We start from the raw sequence: 15,302 nt of genomic DNA, 5'->3' as shown, positions 1-15,302 counted from the left end.
TATATATATATATATATATATATATATATATAATATGTATGTATGTATATATGTTTATATATATATGTGTGTGTATATATATATATATATATATATATATATATATAAAATGACATTAAATTATTATACGAGAATTATTTTAAACTGTGTACTCATCAAATGTATATAACGGATTTTTAATGTATTATAATACGTTCACAACACGAATATTATGATTTCTATGCGCACCATATAAATATGTATATATATATATATATATTATATGTATATGAAAAATGCATGAGCTCAATAAATTCTACGATTCGAGTAGTAAACAACATAGGCTTGAACTGAAAAAATGCGAGAAGAAATGGACAGAACGTGGAATAATACGTGCGATATATAATGAGAAACTCTTCACTGCTATTTTCAAATCTGTCAATAATTGACTAATCAAAAATCACCGTTTTATATGCTCTTCACATTCCTAAAAAATATACTTCTCCATTAGTAACAATAATCGTATATAAATACATAGATTAAAGCGTTCTGTTTATTAATAATAAAATCATTTCGCTGTAATATGCGCGAGTGAAGATGTTTATAAAAAAGTGCAGAATTTTGTACAACTCAATAAAGCTTTGTATAAAAATTGAGAAGATTATTTTACGACATTTTACGATTATTTACAAATGAAGCATTGTGGATCAGTAAATATTTGGTATTTTAAAATAATTTATTTTATGATCAGGTATAATTGTCCTTTTCTATTTTTATGTTTTAAATAGCTATTATCGTTAACAATTTATCGTATAAAAAATTAGAATATTAATAAACAAGACAAGTATATAAAACGAATATGTTATATAAATAAATGAAATAAAAAATTGAAATTAAACGTATAGCAACGACAATAGCTATTCAAACGCTAATATAAGAAAATGATGAAACAATCGACTTTGTCCCGTAAACTTACGTATCTTTATAAACACATTCTTGATTTGTTCGACTTTGTAATGGTTACTTATTCTATTCTAAGAATCTCATCCTTCTATTTTAAAAATAGACCACTTGTGATCTCTAATCTTTTTCTTGTACTTTCTTAGACTGCATCGTTACTACATACGAGATCATTCTATTTTTGTACCAATTTTTATCTCGTATAAAGATTTGCTCAAAAGAGGATAATGACGCGACACTTTCTGATAAATCAAATCAATGACGATGACGAATTAATATCTTGTGAAGAATGCATTCGTACATATGTATAGATGTATATACGATGCTAGTGAAAGCGTGTGTAAAATGGTAACCATTTATAAATATGTGTTATGGACATTCGATGGCATAAGTAATCTTATATTTCTCCTTTCACTAAGGTATATCGAGATTGTGGTTATGGATATGCTTATCATTATGCTTGAAATATTCTATAAAATACGAGATTAATAAAGAGAGCATCAAACAAAATTGATTCTTAACAATGTCTATTAGCTTACACGGTTTCGCTTATACAGAGGATTAAGAGAAAGAAATTTTAATAGAAAATAATTTTCATATATTATTTTGCATATTATATTTTTTTCATTTTTTATGATAGTAAAATGTGATATTAAAAAAAAATTAAATTGAATTAAATATAGATCTAAATTGATCTAGATACGATAAATCTAACGATCGTTGCTTTTAACATATAAAGAAAAATTTCGACATTCTCTTTAAACGTTTAAAGTTCCTATACAGATAATTGAATTTTCTTTAAGAGAGAGAATTTCTTTTTTTAATAGTATCATATATCCAAACAATAATATATATATGTAATATTTTAAACATGCACATAATATTACATATAGATAAAAAATTGAGAATTATTTATCTGTTTCAATAAGTATCGATGCGATGGCGCGACTCGTATCATCTGGCTCTTATTTTTCTTCGATACGACGTAATTACTGTTTCTATCAAAATCCAGCCATATTGTTATACTTCGAAATTTCAAACTCCCACTCCCGAGCAGGTGTACTCTGACGACGATGTAAACACTGTGCACATATATAAGCAAGGCGAATGGAAAGATTACGGTTCTTTTCGCTTTCAATGTAAAACGTGGAAAAATCTCGATTTTGTTTTTAACAGGATAAAATTTGCGTGTCGATACCTTCCTTCACGATTAATTTAAATTCATATTCCATTAGAAGTAAGATTAATTATAATATCAGTAATAAAACTAATATCATTGCACGTGATTGATGCATTGGAATATGCGAAAAAAAAACTGGGAAGAAATTATTAAATGACAAGTTTCGTAAGAATACTTAATCGTTAATTTTGTTAAATATGTCATTGATCTTTAAACTCTTTGATTAATCTTTTTCGAACGTTATATTATTAAATTCGATATGATAATTATATAAAACAATTCGAACTTGGGAGATTCTGAGAATAGAATTCTAGGAATGGAATAGAATTATGGATTCTATTTAAAATTCTATTTGATTCGGGATAGAAAGTATCCTTATGACCAGCAAAGAATCTTTGCAAATTAAGCGAATGATATATTCGAAAGAAGAAGAGAAAGAGGAATAGATAGATAAAAGAAAGACGTGTCTTAAAGACAACATTTTCGAGAATAAACACAGCAATATAGAGAGTGACAACGGGAATGTTTTTACAATTGTCCGATGAGGTATATAATTCGCGAAAGACAGAAATTCATCATCAATGTACGAAGTTCCATCCACGATGAAGATATACTTGGCATATTTTCTTCTTTGGGGTTTCATGAGCAACCAGCAGTTGGTTAAAGCTACGGAAGCTGATTCTTTGGCATCGACATTGGCTAATGACTCGAGCGTTAGGGATGATGCGGCTGTCCTTGACCCAAGTTCGTACAATTGGTCGTCCGGTGACGATCAAAAGTCGATTGACTCGAAATCGTCTAACTTGACAGAAGCAGATTCAGATGGAGTGGTTTTAGCGAAGGCGATTTTGAGAAAACCGGTAGGTTTGAAGAGCGAAGTAGGATCATCAAGCGCAAGTTATGGGGAAATTAATCCTGTTCTACAGGATGATCATGTTCCAGAAAGCGGCGGATCGTTGGAGGCGACAGCAGAGGCGCAAACGAAGGCAGATTCAAAGTCTCAAGCTCGTGCCGTGGAGGACAAAGCGAATGATGAAGCGAAGGCAAGAGTGAAAGCTACATCCGAAGCCGAAGTTCAACCCGAACCCGAACCCGAAGTCCAAGTCAAAGCCGAAGCCGAAGCCGAAGCCGAAGTTAAGGCCGAAGTCAAAGGCAAAACCGAACCCAAAGCTGAAGCCGAAGCCAAACCCGAAGCCGTACCTGAACTCAAAGCCAAAACCGAAGAAGATAGAGTCCGAATCATGACCGAAGCGAAAATTCGTGCCGAGGTCGAAAGTAGAGTGCAGACGGAGGTAATTAGCCGAATGTTGGCTCAGGCAAAAGCGGAAGCGGAGATACAAGCGAATAAGGCAGCGAAAGCAAAGGCTAATGCTCTCGCGAAAGCGGAAGCTTATGTGAAGGCATCTATAGCTGCTAAAAAAGCTACTACGGATGCGGCCGAGATATCGAAGAGAGCTGTAGCTGCACGAATGAAGGCAGCTAGGAAATCAGCTGCCGCCCAAGCGGCACTTTCCGATGAAGAGACGACATCTATGCGTGCAGTCGCCTCCGCGGCTGCGGTCCAGGCCGCGCAAATGCAAGCCTTGATCGCCGCCCAAGCTGGGGCTATCGCACAGAAAAATAGTTTCTTTCAGGCTTTGACAGCGAGCAACATAATCACGGCGAACGCAATTGCTGCGAATGTAGTTGAGAACAAAGCGCTCATCGTAAAACAGAAAGTCAACGAAACTACGAACGAAACTCAAGCGGCTATTCTAATTCAATCAATGGCCAATGACGAAATGTCAACGGCAACCTTAGTTCGAAATGAAGCTTTATCGGCGGCCATTACCACAAGTGTTTCGCAAATCGCTGCACTTGCGGAAGCTAACGCCGCGTTACAAGATATTCTTGCGGTCAACGTTCGTCATGCGGAACTTTCTGAAAGAAACCTTTTAAAATCATTTGTCCCAATTGATTGATTTATTTTTCTTTACGAACCTATTGATATACGCTCTCTCTCGTGAGCATTATGAAATCGAGTTGTTAAGAAAAACGTACTTTTGCATGTTCAATAAAGCAAAATGATAGTAAATCGAAAACGAATTGTTTGTTTGTTAATTTTATTTTCTCATTACATCCAATATAGTTCCTTTGCGTTTCTATGATCGTAACAAAATTTCACATATGTACAATGCACGAATAAGAATTTTCTTTGCAGACAAAGTTCTTCTCAAATAATTGTTCTCGAGTATGTGCCGAAAATCGAACATTATATTTTACTATTTTATCCAATTTAATATTAATAGCTTAAAATCACAAAAGAATATACGCATTTATATTGCATATTCATATATATTGAAGCTTGTATTGTTCTGTGAATATATTTTATTTTGTAAAATATCTAACAAGCTATCATTGATGTTGTTTATTTAATACAGGCAACGTTTTTTATTAACTTTAAAGAGTAAATTTGTATTTATCTTTTTCATTTTTCCTTTCGTGTGGCTAAAGTAGAATACAAAGCATACATTTTTTGCTTTTACAATGTAATGTAACAAATGTCAAAATCATGACGAAAACATATTTTAGAATGATATGTTAGCATTTTAACGTGTCAGGATAGCAAGAAAGTATACTTCTGGAAAGTAGTCAATGTTGAAACTAAAAGTTAGAATATATTCCAAATTTCATCTCTCATGTGTAGGACTCATGTAAACTATGTGAAGAATCTCGAAGATGTTTGTTTCTTTATATATATGAATTCGAAACATCATTAAAGCACTGATATGGTTTCATGTAAAAACTAATGTTTATATTTCCAATCGAGGAGAATGCACCAATAAAGAATAAACAAAGATTTAATGCGAGGGACATATATACTTAAGGAAGATTGAGTTTAAGATACATACAAATTGTGAGAATCGAGGAAGCGAGTCTAGACGTTGATTTTTCGAAAGAGGGGGGAGAATTTGCAAGTGTTCGGAGATTACTGAAACAATATTTTCGGAGCGAATTGACTCGTACATGTAGCTTGAAAGCAGAGATTTCGCATGGTATTTAGACAATTGTGTGCGAATCGGTATATAACGAGCAGCCGCGAGGGAAGATCATCAATATTCGAAGTCACAATCGAAGATGAACATCCTAACGATACTCGCGACAACACTTCTTCTGAGTGGCTTCGCCACGGCAGCAGAAAGCTCAAGCTCAAGCTCAAGCTCAAGCTCAAGCTCCGCGACGTCTTCGGCTTCGGCTTCGGCATCATCCTCCGAAAGTAGAGGACAGTTGTTGGTTCCGTTAGAAAGGAGCTCTACCAGAAACTTACTGGATTTGGTGAGCAGTACTACGAGCAATTCTGCGACAACCGCATCGGCTCTAGCCGGTGCGAAGGCAACTCTTCGAGCGAGTAAAGCAACAAATGCCGCCCAAGCGGAAGCTTTGACGCAAGCGGCAGCTTCTGCAGCTGTGAATGCAAAAGCACGCGCAACCGAAGCTGCTGCAGCGCAAGCCACTAACGCAGCCGTTAACGCGCAAGGGAAGGCTTCCGCGCAGGCTACTGCAACAGTGGAAGCGGCAGAATCTTTAAGGAAATCGGCACTCCAAGCCCAATCCGCTGCGAGCAATTCCAAATCGGAGGCAGCTCAAGCTTTAAACTCAGCTAATGCCGGAGCCAGTGCTCTCGTGACTGCTTCTGCCCAGGCCTTATCTGCGAAGAAGGCGGCCCTCGCCTATGCTGCTGCTGCCGCTGACGCAAACACTGCAGCGGCTAACGCTCGTGCCGCCGTTCTCGCCGCAGAAGCTGCCACTCGAGCAGCCGCCCAAGCCGAAAAAGACTTCGCAAATGCCTCCTCCCTTGCGGTTAAAGCCCAAGCTGAATCCAAAGCTGCCGCAGCCGCGGCTGCAGCAGCGAAACTCGCCGCATTAGCCGCCGCCGATGCCAGCGCCCAAGCCAATGCAAGAGTTAGAATCACTTCCGTTCAAGCTGCCAACAATGCTCTCAACAAAGCAAACGATGCTCAAGCCACAGCCGAGGCTGCAGCCATAGCCAGAAGCAGCTCCAGGGACGCACAAGCAAACTGGGTTGATAACAGGTCCAGTTCTTCATCATCGTCCAGTGCGTCGTCCAGTGCATCGGGCAGTGCATCAGCCAGTGCATCGACCAGTGGATCGGCCAGTGGAGAAGCCGATTCGGAAGCCGATTCAGGATCTAATGCATCAGCTGGTTCACCAGCCGGTTTTAATGCTGATTCTTCCGGTTCTTCCGGTTCAGCCACCGGTTCAGCTGCTGATTCAGCCACCAGTTCAGCTTCCGGTTCATCAGCTCGTTTAGTTGCCGGTTCTGCAGCGGACTCATCAGCTAGTTCAACTGCCAGTGGATCAGCTGGTTCAGCAACCAGTGGATCAGCTGGTTCAGCAGCCAGTGCATCAGCTGATTCAGCAGCTAATCCAGAATCTGAAGCTTCCTCCAATGCCTCCGCCGGCGCCTCCTCTAGTGCTTCCTCCAGTGCTGCCTCCGCTGATGCCTCCACTGATGCTTCCGCCATTGTTTCCATCGATAACTCCGCCGAAGCTCTTTCTAGCTCCTCTGCCGAGTCTTCGTCGTCCTCCTGGTCCTCTTCCAGCCAGAATATCTGGTCTTCGGATTGGTAGATCAAAAGAATAAAAGCTACCACATCCACCCAACAAACCATTTCGATGAGATATTTACCTCGAGGTAGCTTAGCCAGCGAATCTATGTACAAAAATGTCTAAATAATGTGGAATCGTGTCTAAATTGCTCTCAAGTTGTAATAAAAATAAATTTGAATCTAGCATATATATGATTTTATCATCCTCTATACACTACATGTCTTCCTTTGGTTATGTTAGACGTTTAATGACAAACGAATAGAAAAGAAAGAATAAAAAAGAAGACACGATATGATGGATTTGCTATATCTGCGTTAAAATTCCCGATTAATTATCTCTTTTTTCGGGTAGAATTCAATACTTATACTTAACTTCTCGTGATCTTCTTAATTAAGTTTAAATCTCTTAAATTAGTAATATATTAAAAAGATAGATAATAAATTGGGAGCAAATATATATAGACAAATAATTTAATATATATATTTTAATAATTATTTATTTATAACTTAAAAGTTATTATTAATAACTGAATAAATCGATATATATTACATCTAATTGTATGTCAACAAATTTTACGTGTTTTCAATCAAATTTTTTCCCTTCCATCAAATTTTTGTCCTGGAGAATAAAATTTACGTTTGATTATCAATTGCTTGATAGAAGAAAAATGTTTTAATCTCTTTACAAATTTTACAAATATATAAATAAATGTTATGTATATTGTGAACATACAGTGTTATGAATTTATGTTAAATAAAAGATTTAATATAAATAAAATACATTTCTTCAATCCTACTTTTGTCAAAATAAAACATTCATCGATTATGCATACAAGAACGAACTATTTATTGTTTCGATCATTGAAAAATATTTGGAATTGCTGCATAAATACGAATGGAAACATTCATTTAATATCTCAATCCATCTGTAATGGCTCGTGGTGAAATTGTTGAATAATCAGTAATGAAGAAGTTACTGTGATTTGCATCTCTTTTTCATTTGAAATGAAAATATTGAAATGTTAAATGTACGAACTAATGTATTTAAATTTTTAATAGTTTTAATAACACGCCAAAAATTATGATAGTCTTTAATGAAAATTTTCTATCATATACTTTAACTCGCTAAAGATATTGTTGCAATTGGTTCAATGAGCTTGTTATTTATTCGATATAAAATATCAACGTCCGGACGTTGTATTCAGTCTAAACATTTACAATAATCGTTGTCGACTGTATCAATACGATAAAAATAATTATTAAGTATATTGTGTAAATTTTGCCAGAAGAATTAGGTAAATAAAAATACAAGAAAGATATATAACGAAATTCTCGTGGTAACATAAGAACACGCTTTACGAGGGTGTGACTATTAAGTAGAATCTTTATGACAAGTGGGCCTTGATTTTCTTTGCCAACAGTAGCAAGTGCAGAGTAATAAACAAAAGAGGCTGCGCGTGATTAAAACAACAGAGAGATAGAATAAAAGCGAAAAAAGAGGAGAAAAGGAGAGGAATTTGTATACGTAGCTTGGATGAGTGGGGACGAAAGAAAATATTTTAAAAGAAGTTGGTTGGTGTGTTAGGAGGAAGAACGGTAGAAGCAAGTGTTTGTACAATTGTCGGCGAGCGTTGTAGGTATATAATCGCGTATTCGTATATGATTCAGCATCAATCTGCGAAGTACCGTACAAGATGAACATACAAGCGACATTCGTGTTTTGCCTGCTCGCATTGTTCGGCAGCGTGGCCCAAGCTTGGCCACCAAGGTCATCCGAAAACAGTGACTCGTCCGCAGCATCTTGGTCTTCGAGTTCGGCCTCGAGCTCGTCCTCGTCCTCGTCCTCGGCTTCTGCTTCGACTTCATCAAGTTCGACAGACGATAACAGCAGGGTTAGAGCATGGAAGAAGGGCGGAGGAGGCGGCGACAGCTTAGTACTGTTGATCGATGCATCAGAAGACCCGAAAAACAGAGAGCTTCTAGAGACGGACGCCGGATTGGGTGCGGTCGCTGCATTAGCGCGAGCTGCCGCGGATGCCCAAACTAAAACAGCAATAAGCGCCGATGTTACGGCTAATAAGGCAACCACAAAAGCTCTGTTATTGGACGAGGCTGCAATAAGGGCGGAAAACGCAGCGAATCAAAAGATCCGTAAGGCGTTGTTAGCGACACAAGCTCTCGTCTTAGCATCCAGTCGTGCGAAAATAGCAGCTAGAGCTGCGAAGGAAGCTGCTGCGGTCTCTGCTGCGGCTGCCGCAAAAGCTTCCACTAATCAAGTAAAAGCCAACGCTGACTCGCTTGTCGCTAACAGAGCTGCAGCCGCTCTTCTTGCCGCTGCCGAGGAAGCTCTTCAAAAAGCCAGTGCTTCGCAGAATGCAGCAGCCGAAGCTGCTGCGAAAGCTCGCGCCGCAGCTAACGCGAATGCCGCAACCACCAGAGCCGCGGCCTCGGCTGTACTCGCCGAAGCTCGTGCCAAAAACGCTATCACTAAAGCATTTGCCGCTCAAATGACGGCTTCTTCTCAGATTAATGCCGCCTTTCAAGTACAAAATAATGCGAACACACTGCAAGCTGGAAGCGCTTCTTTAGTCGAATCCAGAGCAGAAGCCGCAATATCTGCAGTTGCGGCACAAAATGCCATCGTCGCAGAAGCTAATGCTCAACTCGCTTATTTCAACAAAGCATCTTCAGATGGTTCCAATGAGGCTTCGGCTTCAGCTTCGGCATCAGCCTCCTCGAGTAGTAGCAGCGCCTAATTACTCTAATCGACTACTACCTTCCTTCGACGTCTCTGTGTGCTGTCCTACACCAACCCCTTTTGGTACACAATATCGTAAATTCATCAGATATGATCCCCAAGTTTGCCTAAGATAGGGCAATGGCGAAAAACAACAAAAGCAGATGCATTAACGATTCGAAAATTGTAATAATATCAATAAAAATCTTTTATCATCTCAAATATTTTCTTTATTTCACTATTTATGGTTATCCTTATATTCCCTTTGATCTAACTATATACACCTAGATCTAATTATAGATCGATGATGAGGTATTTCAGATATGATGTAAATCTATACTTCTGTTTGAAATTAAATCTATATGTTTTTTAGTTTAAACTTTTGTTTTTTCTATCTTTGTACAATTACTATCTAAGCACAATTATTACGTATAAAATAATGCTCTATATTCAAGATCTTTGAACGTTCTGTATTGCTCTAATTCTTTACACTAATGTAAATATTATTGTAACATTGCAAAAATTTCAAATAAAATATGTATTATAAAGAAAAGAATCTGTGTAATTAAATTTAATGGTACTTATCAGTTACTTTATTCCTATAGTGACTTTTCAGATTAATTTCCTATTTTCTTTATAACATGCTTATTTTAAAACTATAATTCTATACGATTTCTTTCTATATAAAATAGAAATTCTTTAATTCTGTTTCCTTTACATATTTATGTATAATAAATATATTATTATTTTATTGGTAGAAAAAAAATTTCTTTTTGTTATGCTTGCACATTTATCTTATAGAAAAAATCGAAATTGCAATTTATTGCTTATAGAAATTGTGAGAAAAATATCCTCTATTTATAAAATTTTCTTTATAACATCTAGGTAGATTTGTGTTGCTGTTATTAACAAGAAATACACGTTTGGAACTAATCAAACTAAAAATGATGTTAACAATGTTGATATATTATGCTATATTATCAAAAATTTATGGAAAATTTAAAAAAGATTTGATTGACTTTGATTTTTACTGCCAATTTATAGCATGATACTCACCATTTTCTGAAAGTCCGTTTGGCAACACGATACCGTAGTATAACTTTCTGATTGTAATCATAATAAAAAAAGAAATTATTAGAACATCATAGAAAATAGAGGAACGAAAGAAAGAGGATAGTTCAAGGAAGATAGTACGCGTTGGATGACAACGTTATCGTTACTCGGCAATATTTACGATAAATAAACGAGTTTATTATGACAATAGAATTGGTAGCGGGAGGAAAAGACATGTAGCAATATTTAGAGAAGCGCGGTAATCGCATTGAATGTTTTCACAATTGCGTGTCACGGTATATAACCGGTGGATGATAGGCGGTTGTCACAAAGCTACAAAGTTCTGTGGAAGATGAAGATCCCCTCGATTCTCGTAACGTGCCTTTTTACCTGGGGCTTGGCTGCCGGGAGTAGCAGCTCGTCTGCGGAATCTTCGGCATCGGCGTCAGCGACATCGTCCTCAGATGCATCCTCGAGTGCGTCCTCGAGATCGTCAACGGTTGCTTTTAATAGAGCACCAAACGTGGTTTTAAATAGGGCACCTCAATTAGGTGTTAACCCGGCAGCGGTCGCATCGGCTCGAGCCAGCATCTCGGCAAATGCTGCAGCAAACGAAAAATCAGCTCAAGATACGCGAGCAATCGCTTTGGCCCGAGCAAGAGTTGCCGCTATAGCGGCAACACGAGCAATCGCAAGGACGCAAGAAGCCGTTGCGGCGGGAAGAGCCGCAAATAAAGCTAATGCGCTTGCTTTTGCTAAAACTTCGGCAGCAATTTCTGCATTAGCTGCAGGAGAGGCTGCCGCCCAAAAGGCGACTGCTGCTGTTCTCGCCGTAAGGACTTCCAATCTTAAATCTTCCAAATGCGCAGAGGAAGCTCTGGCGGTGCAGAATAATGCGAATGGAGAAGCGGAACAGGCGAGTCGTGCCGCTGCTGCTAATCTTGCCGCGGCCATCCGTACCCGAGACAATGCTCTCGATACGAGGAAAGAAGCAGCTCGGCTGAAGGCTCTCGCCACAGCTGCCGCCAACGCCAATAACAAAGCGACCAGTCTTAACGAAGCTTCTAGGAGTCAAGCAGCAGAAGCAAACTCCGCTGCCGAGGATACATCTTCCGATCAACTTGCTGCTCTCACTCAATCTAGGGCCCTTGATACGCTCAGCACGAGTCTCGGTATCCTCCAAAGCATCCTATCCTCCAGACAAGAGTCCAATGTGGCCGAAGATGAAGCTTCCGCCGCAGCCAAAGCCTCGCCTAGCACTGCCATAAGAGACGGACTTAACCTTGGTCTCGGCTCTGATGCTGGTGCAGCCGCTCAATTGAGAGCCCAAGCCGCAGCATTAGCACGAGCAAGTAGAAGAATTAGTTCCGGTCCTGCGTTACCAGCACGGAGGAGCGAAGAATCTTCGGAATCGTCAGCCTCTGCAGTTGCTAGCTCTAGCGCCAATTCTAGTTCCAATTCTCGTAGCGCATCCGGAAACTAAATCGATTTCGAGACTCGTACGACAGCACGACGATCGAAATCGTCTTAGCAAAGCGTTTACCAATACGAAGGATTCATGAATTTCAGAGCTCGATCATTTGCAGAAATGAAAAACTAACCGAAATTTTGTCATTCCAAAATTAATAATAAAGAATAATATGCTTTTCAATCGATTACGTTGTCTTGTCTTGATTCCTCTAGCTTCATGGGATGTAATCGATAATTGGTCATTAATTAAAAATAAACATTTATAAAGAGAACCTTTTTCTTTGTCTTTTTTGTCCTTGTTTTATAATAAAAAACTACGGAATCCTGTTGATTGAAACAAGATCAATTTAAATTTTAGTCGATAATATTTTTTTACATGTTTCATACAATAAAACAATTTTACGATTGTTAAAAAAAGTTTCAAATGCCTATTGTATCTATTTTCCAAGATCATATTACTATTTTATTATATTACACACTCAATATAATCCAGACTACTTGAAAATAACTTGAAAATAACTATTTAATGCCATTCACATGAATCGTATACTTCGATTTTGATCCACGTTGTCTTAAGAAAGACACAGATTATTTGTTATTTTCCTCAAACGTTAATAGTTGTTACTAGTTACAATCATTTATGCAATTAAGAAAGTATCGATTTAAAAATATCCGATATCATGATTTTATATTAGAAATCAATACACATGTATATGTATGTATATATATGAATATATAAGTTGATGTAACATGTATGTACCTCAGAATTTATAAATTATTCATTAGATTTTAATGTAATGATCTTTGCATAAAAATGTATACAAAATCGTAACAATATCCAATCGAATAATAATTAGACGAAAACTATAACTTTTCAAAAATATTCGCAATATCATAAAATTGACATAAAATGTTATTTTAATAAACGGTGTTTTACAACACAATAAGATTTTGCAACATAATAAGCAACAGAGTTTGTTATTTGATAAAACAACGCAATATAAATAACATAGGTACTATAGTAACAACAATATCTGTTTTATTTTTCAATATTATTGATTCGAGTGGCTGCGATGTTTTAAGTGTTCGACTACTTCAACATAACACAAACAAGAGATAAGAATCGACTGTATCGGTTAAGAACAACAATGCTCCAGATTCATATAATGCGGATGCACGCGATGCTTTCTATAAGAAAATAAAAAACTATCGATTCAAGCTTCAAATATCCAACAATAAATCTATGGCAATATATGTTTCACTTGTCGATTTATAGAGGTACATATTCAAGAGGAATCGTGAAAGAATAGAATATTAAAAAGACGTTGAATTATTTAAGGACAAACGATCAGAGACACGGTAACGATGTGCAAAGCATAATAATTTAATATTTATATAATATATTTAGGCAAAATTAAAGAAACGTATGTTAGTAGAACAGTAATGACACAGAGACGTTCGCGTGCCGGCTGCGTATTCGTATACCAAACAGATTTTTAAAAGCATTAAAGTACGGACAAGCAGGTAGCGTGTAATGTTTGGACAGTTGTGCGATGTGGTATAAAATGGAGGAGTATCGGTGCAGGTGCATCAATCGACGAAGATCCTACGAAGATGAAGTATCTCTCAACGCTCGTGTCGTCGCTCTTGTTGGGAGCCTGTGTGCTCAGTGTCCATGCCGACAGATCGTGGGCAGCATCGGATGCAAACGCTCAGTCGTCATCCCCAGCAGAATCGTCATCTTTTTGGGAAAATTCATCCAGTGCAAGCGCAGGAGCGCCAGCTACAGCGGATTCATCTGTCTGGGATGATTCCTCCAGCCCAAACGCGGGAGCATCAGCTGCAGCAGAATCGTCATCTAGCTGGGAAGATTCATCCAGCAGAAGCGCTAGTTCCAGTTCAAGCGCTAGCTCCAGTTCAAGCACTAGTTCCAGTGCAAGCGCTAGCTCCAGCGCAAGCTCTAGCTCCAATGCTAGTGCTAGCGCTAGTACGGAAGGGTCTAGCGAATCAAGGAAGGGTATCGCAATTGAGGGAGCCCTTGTAGGTACGGGCGCGGCAAATTCGGCTGCGGCATCCGCGGAACTGCTTTCGGACACCATAGGATTAAGTCAAGGTAGTCTTCAAGCACAAATAGCGGCCGTAACGCAAATTAACGTTGCCAGCGAAGCCGTCAACCAAGCTAATCGATTGGCGGCTGCTGTAACAGCCGCGGTGTCAGCCGCAGCTTCCGCACAAGAGAACGCCGCGTTGTTAGCACGAGCTTCGGTGAGCGCGGCTGAAAGTGCGGCTAATGCCAGCTCGAAGGCAGAGGCGAGCTCCGAAGCGGCTAAAACGGCTGCGGAGAAAGTTTTATTGCTCGCGCAAAACTCCGCACAAGCGCAAGCTCGTGCAACCGAAGAGTCAGAATCTTCGAACAGAGACTCAGCTGCCAACGCGGCCACCGCCGCGGAAGCCGAAAGGAAAGCCACCTTGGCTCTAAGAGCTATAGCTGATGCCAAGGCCAAGGCCGCTGCAGCCGTTGCCGCTCAATCGGAGGTTGCTGCGGCCACCGCAGCCGCTGCAAAGGCACGCTCCGAAGCCGAGGCAGGTGCCACTTTAGCCGCGGCAGCGCGTGTTGTCGCCGCATCCGAAAATGCTGCTTCCAATCGAAACAACCGTCAAGCTGGTGTAGCTCAAGCCGGAGCATCCGCCGCAGCCGAGACTAGAGCGCTCGCATCCTCTGCCGCAGCCACCGCTAAAGCAGCCGCTTACTCTAATGCCGATGTCCGAACACTTTCCGTAGCTGCTTTGGAATCCTCCATATCTTCTTCCTCAAGTAGTAGTGCTAGTACATCCTCATCTGCCAGTAGCAATGCCAGTAGCAGTGCCAGTAGCGGTTCCAACAATGGTTCCAGTAATGGTTCCAGCAATGGTTCCAGCAGCGGTTCCAACAGCGGTTCGAGCAACGATTCTAGCAGCGATTCTCAAAACCTCAGAGGAGATGATGCTTCATCCAATATCAGCAACGCAGCTGAAGCCGATAATAGAGCTAACTCGTTGGACCTAAAATAATCTCTCTTCCTTTGACCAGATCGTCCGTCCATCCGTTCACCGATGGAGTACCCGAAGTGCTTACTTACCACTAAACTAGAATCACGATTATGCTCAATAATAAATCTGTAATAGAACCAATATCTGAAAAATATTTTACGAGTAAACTTCTCATAAACGAATTCTTGCAAACCCGAAAACCAATATATTTCTTATTTATCTCCATACCCTATTAATCAAAAGATGTCAACCCATGGTAGATGATATTTTCTTATTCGCGCAT

General features: G+C 39.1%; 3 protein-coding genes across 3 annotated transcripts; all 3 read left to right on the top strand.

Annotated features, from left to right (window-relative positions):
• Positions 1–1,840: 1,840 nt before the first annotated feature.
• LOC122632213 (translation initiation factor IF-2-like) lies at positions 1,841–4,148 on the top strand. Its single transcript, XM_043818773.1, has 2 exons — positions 1,841–2,979; positions 3,046–4,148. The coding sequence occupies exons 1-2, from the start codon at positions 2,701–2,703 to the stop codon at positions 4,078–4,080; spliced, it is 1,314 nt and encodes a 437-aa protein (XP_043674708.1). The 5' UTR covers positions 1,841–2,700; the 3' UTR covers positions 4,081–4,148.
• Positions 4,149–5,195: 1,047 nt separating this feature from the next.
• Positions 5,196–15,219, top strand: LOC122632361 (pneumococcal serine-rich repeat protein-like). The gene is made up of 5 exons (XM_043819071.1): positions 5,196–6,748; positions 8,367–9,477; positions 10,984–11,982; positions 13,398–13,413; positions 13,501–15,219. The coding sequence occupies exons 1-5, from the start codon at positions 5,237–5,239 to the stop codon at positions 15,038–15,040; spliced, it is 5,178 nt and encodes a 1,725-aa protein (XP_043675006.1). The 5' UTR covers positions 5,196–5,236; the 3' UTR covers positions 15,041–15,219.
• Positions 10,838–12,174, top strand: LOC122632214 (pneumococcal serine-rich repeat protein-like). The gene has a single exon (XM_043818774.1). The coding sequence runs from the start codon at positions 10,872–10,874 to the stop codon at positions 12,000–12,002; it is 1,131 nt and encodes a 376-aa protein (XP_043674709.1). The 5' UTR covers positions 10,838–10,871; the 3' UTR covers positions 12,003–12,174.
• Positions 15,220–15,302: the final 83 nt, after the last annotated feature.

This window comes from Vespula pensylvanica, chromosome 10 (genome assembly GCF_014466175.1).
Source record: "Vespula pensylvanica isolate Volc-1 chromosome 10, ASM1446617v1, whole genome shotgun sequence".
Lineage (NCBI taxonomy): Eukaryota > Metazoa > Arthropoda > Insecta > Hymenoptera > Vespidae > Vespula > Vespula pensylvanica.
This window is presented reverse-complemented; position numbering and strand designations above follow the sequence as displayed.